Genomic DNA, 27,009 nt, shown 5'->3' on the forward strand with positions numbered 1-27,009 from the left:
AGGACAGTGTAAGACATAGACGCACCGTAGGACAGTGTAAGACATAGACGCACCACTCAACATTAATACTGTGTCCCTGACTTCTCTGAATGTTTTGACATTAAACTCTGCCTCTTCTCCCTCCCCTCCCCCTCTTTCTCGCCCGAAATGCAGACGCCAACCATGTGCACAACTCGGCGTCGCCCGTCACCAACTCGGCGTCCATCACCTCTGCGATGCACCGCGTCGGGATCGCCAGCAACCCGGTGACCATCGCCGCCCAGATGAACATCACCACCAGCACCGTCAACATCACCTCGCCCCTCAACCTGCAGCACCCGGTCACCATTACCGGGCCCGTCAACCTGGCCTCGGTCAACATCCCCACGGCGCACATGAATATCGCCCACCCGTTGGCCCTCACCTCGCCCATGTCCATGAATATCACCGGTCCGCTCAACATCGCCATGAGGCCGATGGATAGCATGCCTTTTCTATCCCAAGTCCTGCCTTCCTCCCCACCTTGGTAGAGCCCCCCCCCCCCCCCCCCTAGTCCATTCAATTACCCCCCCCTCTCATACCCCTGGTCTATTTTGTACCATCAACTCACTCCTCCCACAGCTGTTTATTCTTTTGAATCTTCCTCCTACCTTAGAGCTCCCTCTACGCCCTCCCTCTCCCCCCCCCCCCCACTGACTTCAATAGTTTCTGTTGTAGTGAAATACAAATAGCACGGGGCGGGCCGGCGGCTGAGCCTGTACGCAGAGGTGGCGCCGCCGCCACCGGCGAACACAGCGTGTGATGTGGAGTGAAGAGCCCCTCGTAGGTGTTTCTCAGACACTTTCGTTTATTTTTTCTTTCTTCTTAGCCGTCAAGACGAGGGACAGTCTCGCAAGGAGTCTCGTTAGGAGCTGACCTGTTCACCTATTGATCAACTGGACGTCTGACCTCAGAACACGATGGGGGTGCAACGCATCAGAACTTTAACTGTACCTTCTTTGGCATTAGAAACAAAGTCTAAAGCAGAAGTGTGTTGCTGGTATTTGTAAAAAAAACTAAAACAAAAAAAAAACGCTCTCTTACAGAGCAGATTTGGTTTTATATTCTTTATTTTATTTTTTGTATTGTTATTTTAGCTGGCTTATCAGTATTTAATAGTTTTATGCATCTTGCAAGACTACACGTACATCAAAAGGGACAAAGGCTTCCATTTTGCGGGGAGGGTGAGGGATACTTTCAGAAATACAATATTGCATCGACGGGGGAAGACAAGGAGGCGGCTCGGTATATATTGTAAACAAAAAATGAAAACAAAAGCTTTTGATCGGAGTCATGGTTAAAACCCTCCCTGTGTCTTGTCTCCGTTTTACATTGCTGGAAGAAAAAAAATGGTCACTCCTCACTGCTGGATACTGTATTACTGTATGTTTGATTTCTTTCTTTCTGTGAGTTATTTTTTTTGTTTAGGAATTGTTGGATGTATTTTAGATGAATTTATGTATAGGACATGAACAGATATAAAGGTACAGGAAAACAGAAAAAACAAAGGTGGAAATGTCTGGCACTGAAAAGATGTTCCCCCTGGCTAATGCCCTGAAATAGGCAGTATTATCAAAGATCAAATAATTGTTAAAGTATTGATTAATTGAAGCCTTTTTTTTATTTTTATTTTTTATAGTAGAGGTCACCAGAGCCACCTAGTGGCTTAGAAGACACTATGCTATAAAAGCGGTCCCAAAGTTCACTTTTTATTTTATTTTATTGTGATATTTGACCTTGTTCGTTATAGACTTTTTGTTAGAATAATTTATCCCCCCCCCCCCCCATGGTCTCTCATTACAAGTCTAGCATCCCATCGCTTCATATCTCGACTCAGGAACCGTACTGAGAGTAGTCCTGTGAAAGTTCACCGATTTTACACAATTTGACCCCTTTTTTTCTTTGTAAATATGAAACGCTATTCTTTTGCCTTTCGCCTGTGGGGGAGGGACACCTGAAACGTGGCTGTCCACCACAGGTCGGCAACGCAATGGACCCGCCTCCAACCCCACCCTCTTCTCTTGATCCTCCAATCACGACTGTCGCTTCGTTTGTCCGAGGGAAGAGACATTTGTGATTGGAGGATCAAGAGAAGAGGGCGGGGTTGGAGGCGGGCCAATTACCCATTATTGGCCGTCCATTCCTGAGAAGAGATACTTTATATAAAAAAAAACGAGAGTTGGCTCTGTCCATCTTACTAGTAATAGCTCTAGGTGTTTCCATCCCGGGAGGTTCCTCATTACCGGAGAACTATAAACCGTTCTCCTCGCCCCGGGGTTTTGTTTCTTCAAAGCCACGGTGGTGTGGGAGTTCACTCGCTACCTGTGCCTTGGGGAAAAGGGACCGAACGAGGAGGGAAACGTGAGCGCTAGGGGGCATCCTCCCAAGGAAACGTGAGCGTTAGGGGGCATTCTCCCAAGGTGCACACAGGACAGCCATAGGTTCTAGATATAAAGATGGGCTTCTGCCTCTGAAGGCCGCTTTCAGTTCGAAAAAAGAAAAAGAAAAAAAAAGGCCTTTCTCTGTGCAGGAACGCGTTGAAGCACTTGTAGCAAAACTGTAGGATGTGCACAACTAGGGGCGATATATACATGGCAGGGCATTTCAGTTTCGGTGCGTGTGGAAAAGGCAATGACGGGTGTTTGAAGATGTCTGTCCTTGTGGTTCACCTGCCGACGCCTGCGTTTTGGCAGCGAGGTGTTTGAGGCCTTTGATAGTATTGCATGCATGCCAACACTGTCCTCCCAGGGGAACTGCTGGAATGTGGAATGGCATTATGATCTCTGCAATGGATCCCCTTCCCAGTCAGTTTGTCGATGTTGCATGTGGACGACTTGAGCTCGCCCGGTATAGGATTGAGTTCAAAAACTGTCATTAGGAGGCTAGTGACTCTTTTTCTTTTTTTTTATTGAAAGAAAACACTAAAAAAATTAGGTTGGAAGAATGCGTGTGTGGTGTCATTTGTCCTTCTACAGTGGCCGTGAACAAGTGTGCCTGAACTACTTTGTAAGACTTTTCCACACTTCAATGCTTCCTCTTCTAGACGTGATGTGTGATGGAGTTGTTTTGTGAAGGAAGCCTTCATCGATTCAAAACGGCCATGGGGCCAGACAGGCCATGTCAACCAAATTGCTTATTAATATTTAATTTTTTTTGAATCCGATGGTCTTGAATTGATTTTAGTCAACATTCAAACTTGGTATTATGATCACCATGAAACATAAATTGCTATTTTTTTTTTTTTTTTTTTAAGGTCTTATAAACATCAGTTTCATTTAACCATGTGCTTTAATTTGATTGCGACCTAATATGTGGGAAAAAACAGCATTTCCCCCAAATTATGAATTTTCTTTTTTGGGAAGAGAACTTTTAACAATCTTCCTTGTGTTTTTCATGATGAATTGGCGGATATTGTGAAGGCAAATGAATGTATATCTTTGTACAAACCATTTAGTTCAGAGGACGTGTTAGTTATGATAGACACATGCAAGGAAAAAAAAACAAGATAACCTTTTATAAAAATCTTTGTATTAGAACATTAACAATGGTAATTCTTTTGTATATACAAAGACTAGGCTTTCTGATTAGCAGAAAGGTAAAACATTCCTACATTTTTTTTTAAATGTACGTCTGTCAAGAATAATATTATGTAAACATATGCGCAATGTTTTATGTGCCTTTTATTTGGTTTTGTCTAAATAAAAGAAAAGGATAAAACATGATTGTGGACTGTCCATGCTGAGTCCCAGTTTTCGGGGGAGAGTAAATATGCCTCACTCAACACTTCCTGAAAAGTCTCCAAATTGACCCCCTGCACCCTAGGCACCCGTAGATCAGGAAAGGATGCGATCGCCGCTCGCATTGGGCTTCAGTAGATTCGTTTTCGAGGTAACCTCACATTAGGTGACTTCGTTTTTCTTTTTGGAAACCTTTACGATGCGATGCGTTCGCTAGAGCCGGCACAGAGTTTCTGGCGGCCGTCTTGCTGATTTCTGATCTACAGGCTCGAGAGAGAGGGAGAGAGAGAGAGAAAAAGGGTGGAATTCATTCAGTGTTTCAATGTCTTCACTGGCTTGCTGGCTCACAGTTGGCATGCTATTGGTAGAACAAGAAGTGCCTCTGTGACTGTTTGCATACTGAGGAGGGTTGTGGGGTGTATTGTGCCAAATCATGCTCTGTATGTGACAACAAAAAATATTTGGGTGTTTTTTCATTCTCCTTTTATTTTTAACTATTAAACTTGGAAACTGATGGCCTGCGTGTTTTTTTCTTTTCTTTTACATAAACATAATGGTTTCCCAGTGCCCTCTGCAACACCTAAATGTCTTTGGGTGGACATGGGGGAGGTTGTATCAGGGTTCGCACAAGGTCCTTGAAGTCCTTAAAGTGCTTGATTTTTGACAAAGTCAATGTCTGGAATTCCTTAAACAGCCCATTTTTAACGAGGTGCTTAAAAAGTCCTTGAAATTCAAATCAAGGTTTTATCCATGATAAAAAATTTCTGAATCAAGAAATACGTTTTTTTTTTATTTGAAATGTAACTAATTGTCAGAAATTGGTTTTAAGCCATACACATTGGATCAGATTTTTTTTTCTATAAAAAAACTGAATATAAAAGTGAATTGTATCCTTTTAAATTCCCTTTTAAAATGAAAAATAGTGCTTAGGAAAGTACTTGAAAATCCTTGAATTTCATTTTGCAATGTCTGAGAACTCTGTTGTATGCCAAACGGCAAAAACCACCTTGTCACGAAGTCCAGCGTAAAGGTTATGTTAATGGAGCATATTAATCATCTCAAGAGTCCATGTCACTACCTAATTATTACACAGACAGCGGGTGAGGTCTGATCGCTCGTCCTCACTGTTATGTCAAAGTTTAACGAGTTCTTATAAGGAAGGTCCCATGGAGTGTGGGTCCAGTAGTCTGTGCCCTTCACTGAGGACAATACGGACATCATTTAATGAGGTCTTATCTGGAACTCTGAGTGGGTCCAGTTGTCTGTGCCCTTCACTGAGGACATAATATGGACATCATTTAATGAGGTCTTATCTGGAACTCTGAGTGGGGGTCCAGTTGTCTGTTTCCTTCACTGAGGACATAATATGGACATCATTTAATGAGGTCTTATCTGGAACTCGGGGGGGGGGGGGTCAGTTGTCTGTGCCCTTCACTGAGGACAATATGGACATCATTTAATGAGGTCTTATCTGGAACTCTGTGTGTGGGGGGGGGGGGTCAGTTGTCTGTGCCCTTCACTGAGGACATAATATGGACATCATTTAATGAGGTCTTATCTGGAACTCTGGGTGGGGGATGGGGGTCCAGTTGTCTGCCCTTCACTGAGGACATAATTTAATGAGGTCTTATATGGAACACAGAGTGTGGGTCCAGTCCAGTTGTCGGTGCCCTTCACTGAGTGAGGACATAATATGGACATCATTTAATGAGGTCTTATATATGGAACTCGGGGTGGGGGTCCAGTTGTCGGTGCCCTTCACTGATGTCCAATAATGTCCTCAGTGAAGGGCGCCGCACCGACAACTGGACAGTCGACCTGTAGGTCATTAAATTATGCACACAGGCACGTGGGGCCCATAACGTGCACACAGGCGCACCCATGACCTATTCACCGTGGGACCTTCCCCATTCTGAAGCAATCTGATGTGAAAAGGCTCCTGGGGCCACGGCCATGCGTCTTTCTCCCTAGAGGTGAGACGGGTCGGTGTTTACAGTCAGAGGCAGCGCGGTGTATTTCACCACTTTGCCCACTAGGAAGCCGTGTTGTTCTGCGTTTTTGGGAACTTCGTCGATGGAGGCAGGCCTCTCCGACCGAGGAGGACCGAGTGACAACATTTCCATTGCATTGGCCCCTGGTCTAGTAGAAAGGGAACCGTGCTGCTCGTCTCTCGACTGTGGCTCAAATTGCAATAAATTGCAATCGGGATATAAAACGCCGTCTCTCCGGTGCACTCGTCGAGCCGCGGACACCTCGGAAGTAGCACCCTTTGTTCCGTTATAAGTAAGTAACGTTAACACCTTTCCATTGTTTTTTCCTCAGCTTGAAAGGAAATGTTTAGCAAATATCACAACCGTGTGGAGATTTTGGCTGTAACGTTAACTATTCTTGGTGAACCTCACCGCAACGACTGGAAAGTCTTGCTTCGCCTTATCGTTATTGTAAAAAAATAATAATAATAAAAAAATAATAATCATATCGCCTGTTCTGGGAGCTTGGTGATCCGGGACCCTCGGAAGATTTGTCCCGTGTTTTGGTGGAATGTTGTGGTTGTGAATCACTGACCGAGGCCTTCTGTTTGACAATATTCAACGCACACTGTCCAGAGCTTTGCACCTTGTCTTGGCTCTGACTGGAGCTAAAGGCTCGCGAGCCGGAGGTACAGATACTGACTGGAGACCAGGCAGGTGCTAAAGGCTCGCGAGCCGGAGGTACAGATCTGGACTGGGAGACGAGGCAGGAGCTAAAGGCTCGCAAGCCGGAGGTACAGATCTGGACTGGAGACCAGGCAGGAGCTAAAGGCTCGCAAGCCGGAGGTACAGATCTGGACTGGGAGACGAGGCAGGAGCTAAAGGCTCGCAAGCCGGAGGTACAGATCTGGACTGGGAGACCAGGCAGGAGCTAAAGGCTCGCGAGCCGGAGGTACAGATCTGGACTGGGAGACGAGGCAGGAGCTAAAGGCTCGCAAGCCGGAGGTACAGATACTGGACTGGAGACCAGGCAGGAGCTAAAGGCTCGCGAGCCGGAGGTACAGATACTGGACTGGAGACCAGGCAGGAGCTAAAGGCTCGCGAGCCGGAGGTACAGATACTAGACTGGGAGACGAGGCAGGAGCTAAAGGCACAGATACTGGACTGGAGACCAGGCAGGAGCTAAAGGCTCACGAGCCGGAGGTACAGATACTGGACTGGAGACCAGGCAGGAGCTAAAGGCTCGTGAGACTGAGGTACAGAAAGACTGGAGACCAGGCAGGAGCTAAAGGCTCGCGAGACGGCGGTACAGATACTGACTGGAGACCAGGCAGGAGATAAAGACTCGCGAGCCGGGATCTGATTGGTTTCTCTCAGCGCCAATCGCGTGACGCCTAGTTCTATCACTGGTTAAGTTTGGCGACTCTTTCGAAGTTGGTTAAGGTTAAAGTTTGGTTTAGAGCAGGGCGATAGACCACCAGCCCTGATTCCAAACTCTAACCTTAACCAACTTCGAAAGAGTCGCCATGCTTAACCAGCTATAGAACTAGGCGTTAGCTAGCTAGCAGGCTGTTAGAGGCAGAAATAGGCGTAACACGATTGGCGCAGAGAGAAACGTCAGTGGCCAATCAGATGGCGGAATCCGAACGCGGAACTGCAACTCCGTTGGTAAAAGACTACACGCGGACTGGAGACCAGGCACAAGCTAAACGCACAGATACTGACTGGAGACCAGGCAGGAGCTAAAGGCTCGCGAGACAACGGTACAAGGTGATGAATGAAATGGAAAATCTTTGACTGTAATCCAAGTTTTGCCAACTGCAAACTGCGCTACTGTTTAGTGACAGACAGGGAACATAATTCGGAATGGCGTTTTGGAAAACAATTCAGGAACTGCTCATTAAAGGTATGGAAAGCCACCATCAAGCTGGATAAATCTGGTCCAACATCCATCTTGAAAACATGACATGGTTAAAGGAACACGCCAACATTTTGGGAAATTAGCTTATTACTGTATAACCGGACAGTGCCGGCTAGCCTTCGGGAGAGGTGTTAGTTGGACACCAATCATTGTGCTAAGCTAGACTAACGTGCAGCCAGATAGCTTTCTACTGAACACGCAGAGAGGAAACTGGCATCTATCTTCTTGTCTCTCTCTGGAGAAGATGGTAAGATAATTTCTCAAAATGTTGGAGTGTTCCTTTTAAATCTGAAGCCAAGAGAGTGCATCGTGTACCCAGCCGATCTCCTAGTGGCACCTCAGTACCTATTTCCTGCCAACCTAGTCTCACTAGATTGTGTCAAATCACATGAAAGTTTTGCAGAGCTCACTGCACGTCATCCAACACAGGAGCGCACGCTCGCTGGGTTCCTACTTATTCACTAGGAGGAACCTGAGTGAGTGAGCACCATCTGTCACTTTGATTGTGGGCGTGCATGTCACATTGTTTAAAAAAAAATTCACTCTAAATGTTTTGCCGTAGGTCAGAGATGTAGATCTCTATGTTTATTTTCTCTGTAAAGCGTGTCAGGGCTCTGTGCGTGTGTTGCTCCGGATGAGGCATCTTTCCTTGATCTCATTAACACTGCATCCTTGTCCGGTGACCTGGCCGTCTATTGGATGAAAGCCTCGTCAATCATCCATAGATGCGGGACAAAGCTGCTAATGATGGAGGGGGCGTGTTGGAGACACCCCGGTCTCCTCATCTCCTTTCAGTGACACTGTCCCTGCCAGCTGGTGCCACTCCCACTCCCTTCCCCGTTATGGGTTTCCCCAGTTTGCATATGGCTCCCGACCCGCTGTTTGGCCCCTCCTGGGGGATTCTGGGACAAAAGGCAGACGGCCCAGAGTGAGGCCCATCTGGACCGCCAACCCTCCTCCATGCACACACACACACACACACACGCATACACACACACACACACACACACACACACACACACACACACACACACACTTATGTGGATGCAACACACAATCATTTACACAGTTCTAACTCACACTAGTCCCATGTCACCCAGCACAGTAGTCGGTGCTCATCTGCTGCCTCATGGGAGAGTTGTTCCTTGTCCCAGTGTTTTCCTCGTGGGTGTTTATACAGGATTGAATAGGGGGGGGGGGGGGGGGGGTTGGTGCCAGGCTCTCCTCTTTCACAGTCTCCCTCTACTCTCAATCTATAGGGCTTTTTCACCATACAATGTAATTTGCTCTGTGCATCCACCACAAAGCCCCCGGTAAGGGTCTGTAACCAGGGTGGGACTGGGAAAACATCCCACAGGGGGAAGCCGGTCATTGACATTCTGCAGTGCTGTGGTGACAGTGTTTGACAAGGGTTTATCCCCCTGACGCTCACTGAACCTGTACGCCCGGCTCAGAGCCCAGTTCACAAGAGTTTGATAAGGATTAGGCTAGTATTTGCAAAATGGTTCTGCTGTTGAATGAATATTCAGATGGGAGCCTCAGGTTGAAGCCAGTTTGGCACTCTGTTGAGGGCGAAAGAGCAACTCGCTTGAACCCTTTGCTGTTTGGAACTAGATCCATGAATTGTGCAAATGCCCATTACTGATACTCAGATAATCTAATAACTAATCGGATGATCTGATACACGGCTAATTTCCCCAATGCAAAAAATCTGATGCCAAGAACTATTTGAAATCAAAGCAATTCGATTTTCTGCCTGTTTTGGCACATCTTTGGCATGTTAGATCTGTAGAATTATTAATAATTTAATTTTGAATATGTATTTTGTCCAATAATTCCACGAAGTCTATACTGTTAAGTAACACATGTGGCTTTACTTTGAATCAGTACTCAATGCAATTTAGATAGGCCTACCTAAAGTTTAGCACTCAGAGTTGGTGCATGCCTGCCTGGTGTGTTGTTGTGTGTACTGCCTGGTGTCGATCAAGAGTCCCATTATCCAGATTCAATTAACCCGATGTTTGAATCCGGGATTTTCCTGTTCCTCGAAGGTGGATTCAGTCTCGTTCATTTGAACCAGCCTTGAGACCCAGGATAATTGCGCGCGCCCGCCTCAGCTGAAAAGACAGCAAGTATCGATAGCAGAAATCCTGATTTTCTAACGGCATTGATTGATTAATTGATTTAAAACTTTATTAACCGATTGCAGTACGGCTCAATAGCCTCGCCGACAAGTTAAATGCATAATCTATAGGCTAATTTTAAGTCCCTCATTACCCCAATCAATCAGATTATATTTCTTTAAACTTGCCTGCTGGCAGTAGGTTTATGGAATGGATAATCAAATGAGATCTTGCTAGCGAAAATAATTAGTTCAACAGTTTCAGAATAAGGATACGGCTCTCTTATCCATTGATGGATGTATGGTTGATGTTTCATTTGTCTGGCACCGTGGTGTGATGGTAGGTCATTTTGCCTTTCACGCGGATGACCCGCGTTCGAATCCCCTTCTAGTTTTCTTTTTCTTTTTGCAATGTAAATATTTCAATTTGGTGCACGTTGAGAGCTATATAAAGAATGACATCCTCAATGCATGTAGATTTATAATATTTTAACTTAAAACTAGGCTACTTTTGCGTATATTCATTAATATTATATTCCAAAAAATTATATTGGAAACGCGGGGTTTCGAACTCGGGTCGTCCGGTTGACAGGAGTGAGCACTAGCCGTTGCACCACTGTGCCAGATGGGATATATTCATTGTGTATCCATTAGGGATGCACCGAATGGGAAATTCTTGGCCGAAACCGAAAATAGAAAACAGTTGGCCGAAAACCGAATGCCGAAAGGCCGAAAATGATTCATAGAATAGAATTCTTTTTTACCAATGTTGTGGAACATTATGATTATGGAAAAATATATGATTATGGCAAAACTTAACTTAAATAATCACTATTATGGGTCCATAGCACTTCTGAATGCATAGTCATACAGCACATTAATTCCATCTTTTCTCTGGCTGCCGCGGCGGACATCTGTTCTCTACTGAGCGCACATTTCTAGTCCCCAGTTGAATGTGCTCTCTTGACTCGGCACTAGGGATGGGTACCGAATTCGGTACTTTTGAGGTACCGAACCAAAACACGTCGGTACTACCGAGTATCGAATCAAGTGAGATACAGAAGAAAAAACGTTCACACGCACAATATATGCTTACCTAGGATTTGACTTGATTCAACAACAAAGCAGTCGGAGCAATGACAAGCCGAAAACTGTCGAAATTGTAGTTATTTGAAGTTTGGATTTTTTTTACGACTGAGGTAGGTAAATTACATTTCTTGAGACTAAAGTACCGAAAAACGGTACCGTTGGGTACCGGTATCGATTCACAGGTACCGGTACCGGTTCAAATGTGAAAGGTACCCATCCCTACTCGGCACAGTAGACGCGCGACGTGTATGCTCGAGAAAGATTATATTATCAACGACAGACAGCGTCAATGTGAGAAACACTACCCCCCCCCCCCCCCTCTCGCTCTGAATAATATGCATATTAGATCACTCAGTGATTAACCGCGATGGGCATATAGTAAATAAGGATGTTAAAGACGCATTTATTGGACGCGTTGCGCGCACAGTTTACATAGAAACAGCGCGACTCCCGACAGCGCGACATCATCACAACAACACGCGTTAGGTTACAGGTTGTTTCTGTTTCGGTATTATATTTTCGGTGAAAAAACTCTTTCGGCCAAAAGCCGAAAGGCAATTTTTTGCCATTTTCGGCCGAAAACTTTCGGTAGCCGAAATTTCGGTGCATCCCTAGTAGGGGTGGGAATCACCAGTTTCATCATGATACGATACGATATCGATTCTTTGGACAACGATACGATATTTGCCGATATCACAAAGTCTCTCACGATACAATACGATACGATTAGATTCAGGTGCCTGCGATCGATATGAGATGATATCATATGCCCATTTAACACAATCAGTAACATTTAGATCAACAAAAAAAAGGTAATGAAAATATCATTTGACATTTGTATTTTTGAGCTCTTCCAGACATTTAAAGGAAAATCAATCTATTGTTTTTAATACAAATAGACCTCCTGTTCACTGTAAAGTGCCACGTTTTTATATATTGAGCTTTAAACTTTAAGCTACATTTTTTGGAACTCAAAACTCACAACCTCCCTCTCCCAAACCGTTCCTACAACAATTTGTTGATGTTGCATGATCATGTATAGGCCTACATTTATTATGTATTATATTGTTTATGTTTAAATAACATTTAAACATCAAACTCCTCTGACCTCATCTGGTCTTTCCAAAGACGCGCGCACACACACACACACAGAAAGGGAGAATGCTATGCTGTAACATCTACACACACGGAGCTACTGCTGTTGTTCTTGGGCGGATATGAGACTCGCCACAGGATTTTCAAAATAAGAGTATCGATATGAATCCATCTTATTACATCGCATCGATCCGATTCGATTGTTGATAATTACATCGATGTATCGATCTGGATCGATGTATCGTCCCACCCCTAATCCCTAGTATCCATCAATGGACAAGAGACCCGTGTTTAGAATATTTTTCTTTTGAATGAAGTTTTATCTCTTTATTCTCAAATGCATTAATGTGACGTCAACGGCTCATTCAATTGCTCAAATCCGTCAAACAGCGCATCTCATCAGACATTTTAATCCCAGTTACAATATCACAATAACGTGTGAGTGATGATACAATTCAACAATCCTCAGATTCCTCGTAATTCATAATCCACAAAAACCACAATCCACGCATAGACACTTCAATGTTATGCTTGAATGAAACACAATCCGGGCGCTCCGTTAAGCAAATCTACAGCGGAGAATATATGCAGGGTGTCCGCGGATCCTTAAAAAGTCTTAAAAGGTCTTAAATTAGTTTATCAATTATTAAGGCCTTAGTTTGTCTTAAAATGTCTTAAATCCATTTTCAGAGGTCTTAAAAATGCCATAGAAAGGAAAGATAAAATGCCATGTCATCTTATGTTTTATTATGAAATCTGGGGGAAAACTGTTAACGGGAGATAAAGTTTGACTTTTCATTGTAGAATCACGCAGACCGGAATGGGGCGGAACCAACACAACTCCTTGTGTAATGTGTTGGCCGGGGAACCATTTCAGCAACGGAGTCTAGCTAACGTTAGCAAGGCGAAGCGATAACGCTAACGTTACGTTTAGTTTAGCATTTGCACTCGTTAATATGGGAAACTAAGTGCCAATTTAACGAGAACTGGCTCGACAATCCACTGTTTGCGCGATGGTTGGTCCCAGTCAAAGACCAAGCCCCGCTGCAAAAAAAAAAAGAGCAGTCGCGTCGCACATGCTGAGCGTTCTGCAAAAAACCGCCTGTAAACTACTATTTCGCATTTATTTTCGGCCCCTGCCTCCACACCAGCTGCGCCATCTCAGGTAGGACTATAACATCTGCACCAACAGAAGTCTGGATAACATTCGGCTCCATGCCAAAGCTTGAAGCTGAGGTCTTAACTTGAAAATAATCTATTCACGGATGTAAACAAGGACACGTTTGTGTTTATGTTCGATGAGATCTTCACCCACTGTATTTCTTCCTCCCACCCACCCCCTCCTAATGACGTACAGTATCCTCCCATGTATGTTAGGATCTATGGGTAACAGTACTGTATATTTGCATATCTTATATGTCACAAATGTAACGGTACAGTACTATATACCTGTATGTCCCTATGCCATAAATGTCATGTATGTATGTCATAAATGTCACTATGAATTGAAAATGGGGGACCCTGATGTAAACAAGACAAACGTCTTTCTCTGGTCTGCATCCCCTTAACAATTGTGTGTATTGAGCCGTACTGTATTGTACCCATTCTGGAATCTGTTAAACAAAGTATTCATTCAACCAAAACCACAAAAACAAAACAACTGGATGAATGAATGAAAACTTTATTTAACAGATTGCAGAATGGGTACAATACAGTACGGCTCAATACACACAATTGTTAAGGGGATGCAGACCAGAGAAAGACGTGTGTCTTGTTTACATCAGGGTCCCCCATTTTCAATTATAGTGACATGACATTTACTCAACATACATGACATCATGACATTTATGGCATAGGGACATGCATGACATACAGGTATACTATATAGTACTGTAGTGTTACAATTGTGACATATACAATATGCAAATATACAGTACTGTTACCCAGAGATCCTAACAGAAAATATATACATATGATGGGGAGGAGACTGTACATTAGGAGGGGGGGTTTGGACATTTACGGTGCCCAGTTTCTAATTGCAGCCTCCCGTAGGTGCTCTTTAAGAGCGGTTTTGAATGTGGGCAGGGGTAAAGTGGGTTTTAGGAGTGAGGTTAAGCAGTAGTCTGACCAGTTTGTTTTGTGATGTTTGTAATCTTGTTTTTAGGGCCTTTGAGGTGCTTTGGTACCATGAGGTGCAAGCATAGTCGTAGTACCCTTGAATGAGTGCTCCTGTTAGAGTCTTCAGGGTATTCTTGTTTACCAGAGAGGAGATCCGGCACAAGAATCTTGTTTGTTGGTTGACTTTTTTGATACCCTGGGGAGGGTGGTAATAGTTATGTGTTCTGACAGTGGCTGTTGCACTTGCTGCTTGGCCCCTGGTATATTTAGTTATATTTGCTATTTATGTTTGGTCACCCCTTTGTTGAAATTCATCCAATCCAGTTACTCCTTTAAGTTCAAGATTTTTAAGTTATGTTTTAATAAACATCTTTGGAACAATGTGTCCCTAAACTTAAACTAATTGGTGTCGTTGCATGATTTGTCATTTTGTTATTGTGAAATTGGTATTAAATTTAATTCTGAGTGGCATTAAAAAGTCTTAAAAAGCATTAAATATGACTGGGCTAAACCTGCAGATACCCTGATATGAAACTAATCGGAGCCAAACGGCCGATAGGTTTCATTCATTAAAAATATCCCTGCGGGATTCACATTTGCAATGCGCCGTTATTAAAATAACCACATGCAGCGTGTATCGCGACTCCGAGCGCCGTATATGACGTGTAGGGATGGGTACCTTTCACATTTGAACCGATACCGGTACCGGTACCTGTGAATCGATACCGGTACCCAACGGTACCTTTTTTCGGTACAAGAAATTTAATTTACCTACCTGTCGTAAAAAAAAAATCCAAACTTCAAATAACTACAATTTCGACAGTTTTCGGCTTGTCATTGCTCCGACTGCTTTGTTGTTGAATCAAGTCAAATCCTAGGTAAGCATATATTGTGCGTGTGAACGTTGACATGAAAAGAAAAAAGGTAAAATTTTTGCCTCAAAAGTACCGAATTCGGTACCCATCCCTAATGACGTGCATTATTTTATTTAGGACAAAGTAAATCTATAGGCTGAATATGATTTATTATCAGCATTTAGTTCTATTATTATACATTTCAAAAGCCCCCTCTAGGAAAACGAAGCACAAAAACATAATTCAGAATGGTATAATGGGATCTAGACTGTGAGAAATATTTCAGGAAGCGAGCTGGCATTTCTTTGCGGGGGCGTGGCCATGGTTCATCCAGCTAACTGAACTTAACCCTGCTCCCGACCAGGTTCAAACTTTCTGATCTGTTACCATGGTGATTTAGAAAATCCGACTTCGGGGAACAGAAAGGTCTGACTTAAGTCAAGGTATGCTGGAAATTATCCGGCTAACTCAGTTAGCCAGGTACGGGGAACAGGGCCCTGGTGTGTTGTTGTGGGTGTACTGCCTGGTGTGTTGTAGTGTGTGTGTTGTAGTGTGTGTACTTCCTGGTGTGTTGTTGTTGTGTGTGTACTAGGGCTGACCCCAATTAGTCGATTAGTCGACTAATCGGTCGAAAGGAGCCATAGTCGACTGGCCAACCTCTTAGTCGAATATAAATATATATATATATATATATATATATATATATATATATATATATATATAAATTTATAATTAAAAAAAAATTAATCATTCTTTCCAAAAGAAAAGAGGCATAGAAGCGTGGCTAATGCTAATGGCACGCATACCAGAGGCTAACTGCCTACGAAAACAGGCACAGAGGCACTGAAAGAGGATTTCACCCATCTAATGAACACACTAGACTAGACAAATATCAAGATGTATCCATCAGTGGACCAATTGCATGCTTTTGCAGAGGACAAGAAGCCTTCAGTCGACTCCTTCAGACTTTAAGCATCCCACAGCCCAAATGGAATGGAAAAAAAAAAAGAAAAAAAAAAAGTATATTTTTAATATTTATTTTTATTTTTATTATTTTAAATTTGTATCGACCAATAGTCGACTAACGGCAAATTTTGGCCAATCATAGTCGACCATCCAAATCCTTAGTCGGGGACAGCCCTGGTGTGTACTGTAGCTGTCTGTCACTGACGGGATGCTGCTGAATCCCACTAGCTTACCCCCCCGCCCTCCCCACGTGTGGCAGATGGCCCGGCACGGACCTGCTACAAACATTATTGTCTCATTATTAGTTTTATAGTGTGTTCTGAGTTCTGACAGAGGCAGCATGCACACACATTGTGCTTCCAGGAAGGCAGGAAGGAGGAGGAGGAGGAGAGAGACAGAGAGATGAGGGGAAGGGGAGGGGCGATTGAGGAGAGAGAGATGCTTTAATGGTTTCCAGTAACACTCAAGACACTGATTTGCGCTGTCTCTCTCCCTCTCTCTCTCCCTGTTCCCCTTCTCGTTCTCCTGCTCTACTCAGAACCAGGTCATTGTACTAAAGGATTATGGCCCGTTGGAAGTCGTGTCGTCTCAGTCTTTCTTGGGTTCTCGTTTGTTATGGCTCGCCTCGTCCCGTACTTATGGCTCACAAACATCCGCTGTAATTGGTTCACAGGAAGAGTAACGACTCCCTCGAGCCGCTCTGCCCGTTGCCTGTTTGACTCTTGCCTGCGAGATGAGAGCCGGAGTGACCGGCCACAGCTGCTCACTACGTGTTGTTATACGCCAAGTCCAAACCGCTGACATGATCATAGAAAGATCACGTCCAATTTCCTCACTCACAGGAAATAGTCCAACCAATATAGCATATAGAATGAGGATGTAGGAGGGACTTCCTGTTTGGTAATGCATGTAGGCTGTATTTTTAGTTGGCCAGAGCGGTAGGTCAAAGAATATAGCCTGATACACTGTCAAATCCCTGAGGCAGGTTTCTCATATAGGGCCAGCGTGTGGCTGTCAGCGCCAGCAGGGAGAACGTGTGGAGGGAGATGGATGCATCTTTAGAGCCTCCTGTTCTCACTAGCGTTCTTGCATCTCTTTTCATAAAGCGATATTTCCCCCGGGGTCATCATTGTTCGCATCAAAATGTTGTGACTGTACGGCTGACGGGTCAGGAGAACCGTTCACGTGGAGATCTTGGCCTGATGATGGAGCTAGAGCAAAAGGTCACAGGGTCACCATTCACCAAAAGCAATTCTTCCTGTAGTGGTCTAGAATGTTCATAGCAAATGTTGTGACTGTACATCTCGGGAGACCCACTCCATTTGAAAATAAATTGAAAGTGTGGCCTGATATTGGCACTACTAGATGAAAGGTCACGTGGTCACCGGAATCAATAGGTGTCTTCCTCTTGGGATCATGAATGTGCACAGCGAATTTCACGCGCATGGGGCTAAAATGTAAAAATTGGAGGTATGAGGTCAGTCATGTGGCAGCAGTGTGATGCTGGTTATATAGGTGTTGATGCTATGCAGCAGCCCGAACTGGGTACCATGTTCTGAGTGCAGCAGATCATCCCAGTCCAAAAGGATGGCCCGTTCTCTCCTCAAGGCATGTTCATTAAACGGCTTTCTCTGAGCTGTTTGACCTCTAATGACCTTGGCTTGTAGCATTGGCTCACACTATAATGGTTCAGTGTATTTTGATGCTCTTCACTGCGCTATCATCATAGAGAAACATATCTTACATGGTTTGTGTATTAGTAATTAGCTGTTATGATTATGCTAATTGATTAGCAGATGGATGGTCGGTGGCCTGCTGGTAGGCTATATATATCCTAACAGCAAGCCCTCACCCATCCATCTGCTATAACACACATACAGACCCTTTGCTGTGTGACGTGAGATCAATGTGATTTGCTCTGTGCGTCCACCGCCAAGTGTCTGTAACCAGGGTGGGAAAAGGTCCCACGGGGAAGCCATTGACATTCTGCAGCGCTTGTGGCGCCGTAGTGTTTGATCAGAGTTTACCCCTCTGACACACACTGAGGTTGTATGCCAGCTCAGAGCTGGGTTCTCAAGAGTTAACGCACTAGGGAGGGACGGACGCACCACCACCGGTTACTACTACTTCTACTGCTGGTACCAGCTCTGAGTCCTAAACGTTGGGTATCTTAAGTGTAGATTGAGTACTGATACAAATTGAAGCCATTTATAGACTTGAGACCATTCGTTTGTGGTCATTGGACAAAATAAAAAGAGATTATATATATATATATATATATACAGGCAGGGCTGCAACAACTATCGATTATAAAAATAGGTGCAGGGTTTTGTTTAAAAAAGAAATAAATTGCGTTCTTGGTGTATAGCATCCATTTACATTTGCTTTTTTGTTTTATAACCGCCAGTTTGCAAGTAGTTTGAAAGAGCTTTGTACAAGACGAGGAATCAAGTTTTTCTTTTCATCCAATGAATCGACAGATTAATCGATTATCGAAATGGTTGTTAGTTGCCCTATATTTAAATATCTTACCTTTTATTTAACAAATTCTTATTTACAATGATGGCCTGGCGAGAGAGAGAACAAAATGGCCTCTCAAAGGCTAACGGGGAAATGGGACAAGAAAATGTAGACGGAAGATACATAAGGGAAATTATTAAAACACACATCAAACAAACAACAAAATAAAATGTAATACATGAAGCAGAACAGACACATTACAGTTGAAAGGCTGGGTTGACAGTTGCAGGCGTGTAAACAACTCTGCGATAGAGTCCTTAGAAGTAGCGAGGAGGATCAATACTATACAGGCCGCTAAGTGGACACGTGACGAACGTCCTTGGCGACGGACAAGTACAAGAAAGCTTAAGACGGTGATGTCACTTCCAGCACGACTAGAGCTCTGACGTCTCTGTGTCCTCATGTCACTTCCAGCACGACTAGAGCTCTGACGTCTCCGTGTCCTCGTGTCACTTCCAGCACGACTAGAGAGCTCTAACGTCTGTGTCCTCGTGTCACTTCCAGCACGACTAGAGAGCTCTAACGTCTGTGTCCTCGTGTCACTTCCAGCACGACTAGAGAGCTCTGACGTCTGTCCTCGTGTCACTTCCAGCACGACTAGAGAGCTCTGACGTCTGTCCTCGTGTCACTTCCAACACAACTAGAGAGCTCTGACGTCTGTCCTCGTGTCACTTCCAGCACAACTAGAGAGCTCTGACGTCTCTGTGTCCTCGTGTCACTTCCAGCACGACTAGAGAGCTCTGACGTCTGTCCTCGTGTCACTTCCAGCACGACTAGAGAGCTCTGACGTCTGTCCTCGTGTCACTTCCAGCACGACTAGAGAGCTCTGACGTCTGTCCTCGTGTCACTTCCAGCACGACTAGAGAGCTCTGACGTCTCTGTGTCCTCATGTCACTTCCAGCACGACTAGAGAGCTCTGACGTCTCTGTGTCCTCGTGTCACTTCCAGCACGACTAGAGAGCTCTGACGTCTCTGTGTGTTCTCGCGTCTCACTCTTGTTTCCATATTTCTGCCGTCCCTCCATATGGCGGCGAGGAGCCTCCATGCCAAGCCTGGTCTCTGGAGCGGAGAGAGACGCCCAGACGTGACAGACGGTGTGATTTATTACCCCTCTATCACCCTCCTGGCTCCACGTCCCTCTCGTGCGCCTGTCACCCCCCCTGCCAAGGTGCCGCTGCTGCCGGAGACGCACCGCCAACAACGTGTCAATTATGCCGCCTCAGTAAACGGAACATTGTTTATTAGCTGCGACCGAGTGGCTAGCTGGTATATGTGTCGGCCCGTCCGTCCGTCAACGAGGACGCACGCTGCTCCCAGAGTTTTCTCAGAAAGGTGTTTATTGCAGAGTATTTTACACATACAAGGAATTGGATTTGGTCGTTTGGTGAGACATTAACAGACAGACAGTCCCATGATAAACAGAAAATTATCATAATAACCAGAGAAAATAGCCGGAAAAAAAATTTCTATTGGTTGAGGGGGGTGTTATGGAACATGGAATGGATGTCGGATAGGGGGGCGCTGACCCAGAAAAGGTTGAGAACCTCTCATGTAGGCAACGCCTTCCTCTGCATCTCCCCGTCATCACCTCTGTAGGCATTATTGACTTTATCCGGCCTTCAACCGCAAGAGATATTAACAAGGCGAGAGCCCCCCCCCCCCCCCCCCCCAGCTGCTGAAAAACACTGCAGCTGGGGGGTGGATGTGTGGCATTCTAAGGTGGCTAATATGTACAATGTACAGCTTAAATGGTGCATTTATATAGTGCTTTTATTCAAAGGGCTTTGCAATTTTCTGTTCCTCAAATTCACCCATTCACTCACACATTCACAGACGGTGGAGGTGACCATGCAAGGTGCCGACCTGCTCATCGGGTGCAAAGGTCGGTATATTCACTGAACTGCACATCGCCAGAGACAGTTCCTGAAGATAACTGTCGACACAGCTAGCATTAGCTGCCTCTCGACACAGTGAAACTGCTTTTTCGTCTAGCTAAATGCTTGCAGGGGGGGGGATCACCTTGAACACTACACAAGATACCAGAGGGGTTAATGAATGCTTTAAATACTAACAGACGTACAGATGACATATGGTCTGTTAGTATTACCTAGCAAGTGTAACCAAACAGTGTTCACATTCCACAACTCTGTAATGTTTTTTACATCCTGTTTGCCCGTATTTCATGTCATTAACTTGAAAAATGTACAGCTCACGGAACAGTCTCATTGTCTGGAACTCACAATCGGACTTTCCTCGGTTTTAGATATTCCGATATGTTTTTGCGACTTCAGATATTTTTTAGTTTGATCGCGTTAAATCGTCAAAGGAACCAGTGGCCTTGCACGGCACACGAAACATCTCTGCGTATTCTGTGACGTTCCAACCGGTGTATGGGTTCAGCTGAGCACGTGACCCAACATGAAAAGTCTCCCTGTCTCGGGACATTGGGGGGGGGGGGGGGGGAAACATTGTCATGCAAGGACCCACCGGAGATGGGCCTTGGCTCATTTTGGATCCGGAGCCATAGTTTTATGAAATGGCGGTGTATACTATTTTAGATTAGACCTCTTGTGAAGAGACGCAGTATACAAATGGGTCACCATAGGTCACCTCTGAATGGACGACAGCGCCGGTCCCTCTCGGTTCTGCTCTCGCTGAGGAAGGGTTGGGCCCATCTTCCTGTTACGTGACCCGATTCCTATTTCCTGTTCTGTGATTGAGGGTCTCGCCAATGGCAACATAGATGGACTCCATAAAATCAATTGTTTCCCACGGTGATTGGTTTTTTATCAGATTTTATTATTTTGAGAAGGGGACGTTTTTTCTTTTGCATTGACCACATTCAATGACAAGTTATGGAACGTCGGAATTAGACCGTAGCTTAATTAATAGCCGCGGGTGGGTCAGCACCCCATGCAGGGTTAAATAACACGCCTCAGCCAAAGATCAGTGGAAATCTGATTATTGAAGGGCGGGTGGGGTGGGGGGGGCTTTCTTTCAGCCTGTACTTCAAAGCAAGGCGGCTAAATAAATGTTGTGTTTCTGGATTAGCCCGCTCTTCAGTCCAGTCCGGGGTTCTGCCCGTCTGCCCCCTTTGTGCTGCTACTGTTGTTGGTGCAGACGGTGACAGATGATGCTCCACTCGAGCCCCGGCTGAAGCGCTGTGTTTCTGAGCTCCTTGTTGCCTTTACCAGCTGTCAAAACAAGGTGAGAGGGACAGAGAGGCCTGTTTGTATCTAGAGCGGCAGAGCGCTGGCCTCCTCCTCCCATGGGGCCGACCCCCTGGTCGGGAGTACGGGTGGGAATTGGAAGGCATACCAATATTCGAATATTCGGTTAAACATTTGTGGTTAATCGGTTGTAATCATATTTTATAAAAACTGTCTTTTTTTACACAAACAAACAAAAAAAGCAGACTGCCAAATTGAAATACAATTATAAATAACTTGTATATGAGTCGCATTACCTACATGTGAATAATTTTTTAATACATTAGTACTATGTCAAAGAAAATGTGTCTTGGCGTTTTTGTGGAAACAAAGCTTTGAACTACCTCAAAATGAAAACTGTGCAAGCAAACTCATAATATAGCTTGAAGGGCTTCTGTCATCCTCACATTCACTGAACAATTAATCATAATTGCAACTTGCGTTATGGATAATGGACGTCCGATAGGGGGGGCATTGACCCAAAAAAGGTTGAGAACCTCTGTGGATAGAAAGAAAGAAACCAAATCCAATTTGTTCAATTTATTAAGAAAGAAAGAAAAAATAAAATCTGTATGTTGAATCAGTGCAGTCGACACAAACATCAGCTGTAGTCAGAATACCTACGTCTTATTTTTTTTTTTTTTTTATCTTTTTCCCCCTCCATTTTCCTCCGATTTTTCTCCCATCCCAATGTTAGTCGTATGCCAATTCCCAGTCCCTTCCTGGTCGCTGCGCACTTACCCCCCACAGTCAGATCATCTGGGAGAGTGGAGGCTACCACGTGCTTCCTCCGACACACGTCCAGCCAATCACCGCTTCTTTTCACCTGGCAGCGCGGATTCTCATCGAGAGGGCGTAGCGTGTGGGAGGATCACACTATCCCCCTCAAGTCCTATCCGCGCTTAGCAGGCGCCCCGACCGAACTGTAGGAGTCGCTGTTTACAACGACCCGGACCCACCCCGCCAGCTTCTCCCACCCTCTAACTCTAATACAGCCAATTGTATTAGTGCAGACGGCCAGCCAAGCTGGTGACAACCCCGGAGCTGTGAGCTGGATTCGAACAGGCGAATCCAGCTCACAGCTCCGGGGTTGGTGACGAACGCAATCTCCGCTCGGCCACCTAACCGCCCTATACCTACGTCTTATAATGAATAGTAGAATATTCTGCTAACCGTACCCATCCCTAGTCTGGACCCTCCCTGGAGTAAGAGGTCAAGAGAGCAGTGTGGAAATGGTACAAATAATGCAGCATGCGTCCAGTTCTTCACTCGAAGTATCTGAAATGCACATTTGGATGGGCTTCATACGGGCTCTTCTCCCGCTAAGCTCGGTAGAATTACGCCGAGAGGCAACAGACATGGTTGGCTGGTTGGTTGGTTCATGCGTGATGCTTTTAATTTTGCATCGTACAATAAGGCTCCTCACTCATCACACGCAAGCGCTGTGATTGGCCCACTTGCCTTGAGCCACGCATTTTCAATCCAATCCACTTTATTTATAAAGCACATTTAAAAACAACAAAGTTGACCAAAGTGCTGTACAAGTCCACAACATAAGATAAAACATAAAAACATAAACATTTTATAAAAGCACACAATAAAAACAAGTACAATATGTCACATAAAAAGGCAGGTCTCTCAAAAACTGTTTAAAAGACCGAAAGCCAGAGCAAATAGATGTGTCTTGAGGCGTGATTTGAACACCTGTAGAGTGGGGGCCTGCCTAACATGCAGTGGCAGCTCATTCCAGAGCTTTGGGGCTGCCACAGCGAAAGCACGGTCCCCCCTAAGCTTCAGCCTGGACTTTGGAACAGCCAAGAGGAGCTGGTCAGGGACCTTGGAGGAACATAAGGTTCCAGCAGGTCCGAGAGGTAACCCGGTGCATTTACTAGAAGCGGCACCGATGGACCGGTAAGCAGGTGGATCGGGGCCATGGAGCTTGTTGGGCAGTGACCGGGCACCGGCCGAGTGGTCTCGGTGAAGCCCAGTGATTCTGTGCCGGTCAGATCTGACATTACACAACATGGTGGTGGTGTTGTTGTTTTTGTAGGTCTTCACCATGAGTGAACAAGACAGGAAGCTTTCAATCTGAGGACAAAATCAAAAAGCAGCTATGAGCAGAATTATTGGTTGAAGGTTTAGTCAGTCTCTCCCCTCCTCCCTGGTGTGTCTCGTCAGCTGCTGTGTCTCTCCATGCTCTTGAGTCGCTAACAACATTGGCTTGTTAGCTAACTATCTAACAAAGCTAACTGTTGGACATAGCTGCAATGACCGCTGTGTGGCTCACCAACTCCTCCAGGAGCTGCTAAGATCCATTTTCTCCTTGATTAGTCCAGTAAACGGTGCAGAAAAGGCAGCATGGCAGAATGGGTCTAGTGACACACTAGGCCGTCGATCAAAAGTCATTGGAGGAGGGGGGGGGGGGGGGGGGGGGGGGGGGGACTAATCTCTTAAACCGGCCAGGTTTGAGGCACCATGGTTATATTGGCTGTTATGTTTATGTGTATATATAAAAAATGAATGAAACATCCTAATGTTTTGATATAATGACCTGGTGCACTTTTTTTATTTTGAGACTTGTTTGAGTGAGAGAACTTCCTGTAACCTTGTGCCGTTTTGCAGAAGTTATTTATTAATGGTCACTGTTTTATGAACAATTGAATTTTCCATAAATTTTTTTTGCGTATGCTGTCAATTAGAGTTATAAGAAAGAAAATCAGAATAGGCAGGTCCGACTTAAAAAAGAAAATCGTGCATTGGAATGTGAGAACAAGATTGCACCTCTAGCGTTTACCTTGCTCTCGTGTGGAGGAGAGATGAGCGAAAAGGTCACACAGACTATAAACGCTCAAATCCCCGTAAACACCGCAGACAAAGAACCTACGTGAGCGTCTCTACATCAGCCTTTTCATGTTAAAAGATACGACGATTAACCTTTTATCACAGTCGCTGGAGCGATGAGCGAGCGCGCCCGATGATGTGACTCTATTCTTACAGTTTTCAGCCACTACAGACTCCAGTCTCGTTTCGTGTGAGCAGCTCTGAGAACGCCAGTGTGGCCCACATGCTCCAGATCCAGAGCCCTGCTCTTTCAAAATGGTGTTTTTTAAGAGCCTCTCGACATCTGGCCGTCCTGCCCGGCCTACGGCCTGCCAGCATGCGAGCAGGATATGATCCCTCTTTTTAATTCACATCATGTGCAGCAGCAGCAGGATCTGAGGAGTGTCTCTGCGTGCGCGCGTGAGAACGGACCTGTGTAAACCCATCTGTTTCCGTGCAGCTGTGTGACGTGCCTGCGTTGTGTACAGTGTGTGTGTCGGGCGCTAGTATACTATACGCTGACAACTTGGTCCTGCGACGTAGAAACACGGCCCCAGGTTGGCGCTCCGGCTCCCAGGCTCTGATGGCTCCTTTGCTTCCTCTCCCTTGTTGTTGTTGTTGTTGTTGTTGTTGTTGTTGTTGTTGTTGTTAGTATTGCTGATGTTTATTATATTTTTTTTGTATTTTATTTTTTTATTATTTTTTAAACAAACATATAAACAAACATGACAACACACGATAAGATATACAAGCATTAATTGTCAGGGCACATCCAATGAGATCACATTTTAGTTAGTTGTCTTATATAAGATATACCCCTAATACCTGTTATCTAAAAAAACCTACACACATATGCTCAGCTCGAACCCCCCCCTCCCGGACCCCACCTTGAGAACTACCTCCACTATCCCTCGCACCTAACCAGACACTACCATTATAAGCTAGCTTTTATTCTCTCCACCACTTCTAAGTCTAACCACATTGACATTTTGGATTCATTGAGACCCAGAATTCTTGCTGTAGATATTTCATGGTAAATTACATCGAGATATGTAAGAAACCAAACTTTACGGCACATTTTTTCCGGTTGAAACCAGCGTGATGCGATCAGCTTTTTGGCTACTGTGATACCCGATAAAACCAATCTCTTTAGCTGTGGATTCACTGCAAACTCAAAAACATCATTCAATAATAATACCGAGGGGTGTACAGGTATATTCCAAGATACGAGTTTTGATATTTGTTGGGTCACATCTTTCCAGAATGCCTTAACTGGTGAGCAGTCCCAATACATGTGCATAAATGTCCCTTCGTCCCCATTTGCACATTGGGTGCATTTGGAATCTTGTTTAAGCCCCATTCGGCACAGTCTTATAGGAGTCAAGTATGTCCTGTGAATATAGTTAAGATTGATTTGTTGATGATCCGGGTTCCTTGATGTAAGTCGGACATTTGCCCAGGCTCCTTGCCAATCAAAGTCATTTTCCAGGTCTGGTATATCCCTCCTCCAGACAGAGTCAAGTTGGAGGGTTTCATACGAGGACGTTAGTAATTGATGATAAAATTCTGAAACAAAACCTCTCGATGTCTCTCTTGCGTAGAAGAATTTGTGGTATCTGTGGTGTTCAATTGGTCTGTCTAATGGAACACGGTCCGTGAGACTTCAAACATAGCTCTAACTGTTTGTGAAAAAGCCATGTGGACTTGGTGAGATTAAATTTTTTGCGTATTTCTTTATCACTACAAAAACCCTGTTTGTTAAAAACATCCCCTAATGAGTGTATGCCTTGCTCTTCCCATATAGGGAATCTTATAGGTCGTTTTCCAATTAAGAGTGCATTGTTATTGAATAAGGGAGTATGATTGTGCCATTTTTGTGGGTTAGGATTTTCTTTTTTGTGATTCACGCCATATCCGGATCGCATGAGTAATTATGGGGCCAAATTTTCGTTCACAGTGCTTGATTGGTAGTTTAGTGTATGCTATGTCCTTCAGTCTATGTGGGGCTACTATGTTTTCTTCTATTTTTCTCCAGGATGCTAATGCTTGGGAGTCAAACCATGTTGTCAATGGACTTAATGTGTACGCCTTAAAATATAGGAAAAAATCTGGAAATGCCATGCCACCATCTGCTTTATTTCTCTGTGTGGTGGATCTTTTTATACTTGTACTGTGTTTTTAAGTTTTGCCCATCTATCAAGGTCGTCTTTGATTTTGTTTTGGATTTTTGTGTAGTTGTGCTTCACCGTTTGTCTTATGGTAGGGAATATTTCCACTCCCAAGCATCTGAAATGTTTTACCATCGGTATCTGTCCTGGGAGGGTTGTATCTTTTTTTGCAGGGGTGTTAAGTGGAAGGAAAGCCGACTTCGGCCAATTTATCTTAAATCCCGATAAATCACCAAAGTCCTCAATCAACTTGAGCAGATGAGGCAATGTGGTGTTGGGGTTTTGCATGAACAATATTACATCGTCCGCATATAAACAAATTTTTTGTTGTGTGCCCTTGATTACGATTGGTTCTATGGATTGGGATTGTCTTATATATTGTGCTAAAGGCTCTAATGATAG

The 27,009-nt window shown here is 44.5% G+C and overlaps 2 protein-coding genes across 5 annotated transcripts in view; both read left to right on the forward strand.

The window, feature by feature from the left end:
- Positions 1-4,269, forward strand: part of LOC311245493 (vascular endothelial zinc finger 1-like) — a 36,853-nt gene extending 32,584 nt beyond the window's left edge. For all 4 annotated transcript variants that reach the window (XM_084335347.1, XM_084335348.1, XM_084335349.1 and 1 more), the window contains one exon: positions 154-4,269. In XM_084335347.1, coding sequence (XP_084191473.1) covers positions 154-509 — 356 coding nt within the window. In that variant the 3' untranslated portion in view covers positions 510-4,269. The remainder of the gene's footprint in view (positions 1-153) is intronic.
- A 1,629-nt stretch (positions 4,270-5,898) lies between these two features.
- Positions 5,899-27,009, forward strand: part of LOC311245104 (CUE domain-containing protein 1-like) — an 86,965-nt gene continuing 65,854 nt past the window's right edge. The window contains 1 exon segment of the mRNA XM_084334888.1: positions 5,899-6,038. The gene's annotated coding sequence lies outside the window, so the exon portion shown is untranslated.

The sequence above is a fragment of the Notolepis coatsorum genome, assembly GCF_963971535.1.
Source record: "Notolepis coatsorum genome assembly, chromosome: 1".
NCBI classification, from domain to species: Eukaryota; Metazoa; Chordata; class Actinopteri; order Aulopiformes; family Paralepididae; genus Notolepis; species Notolepis coatsorum.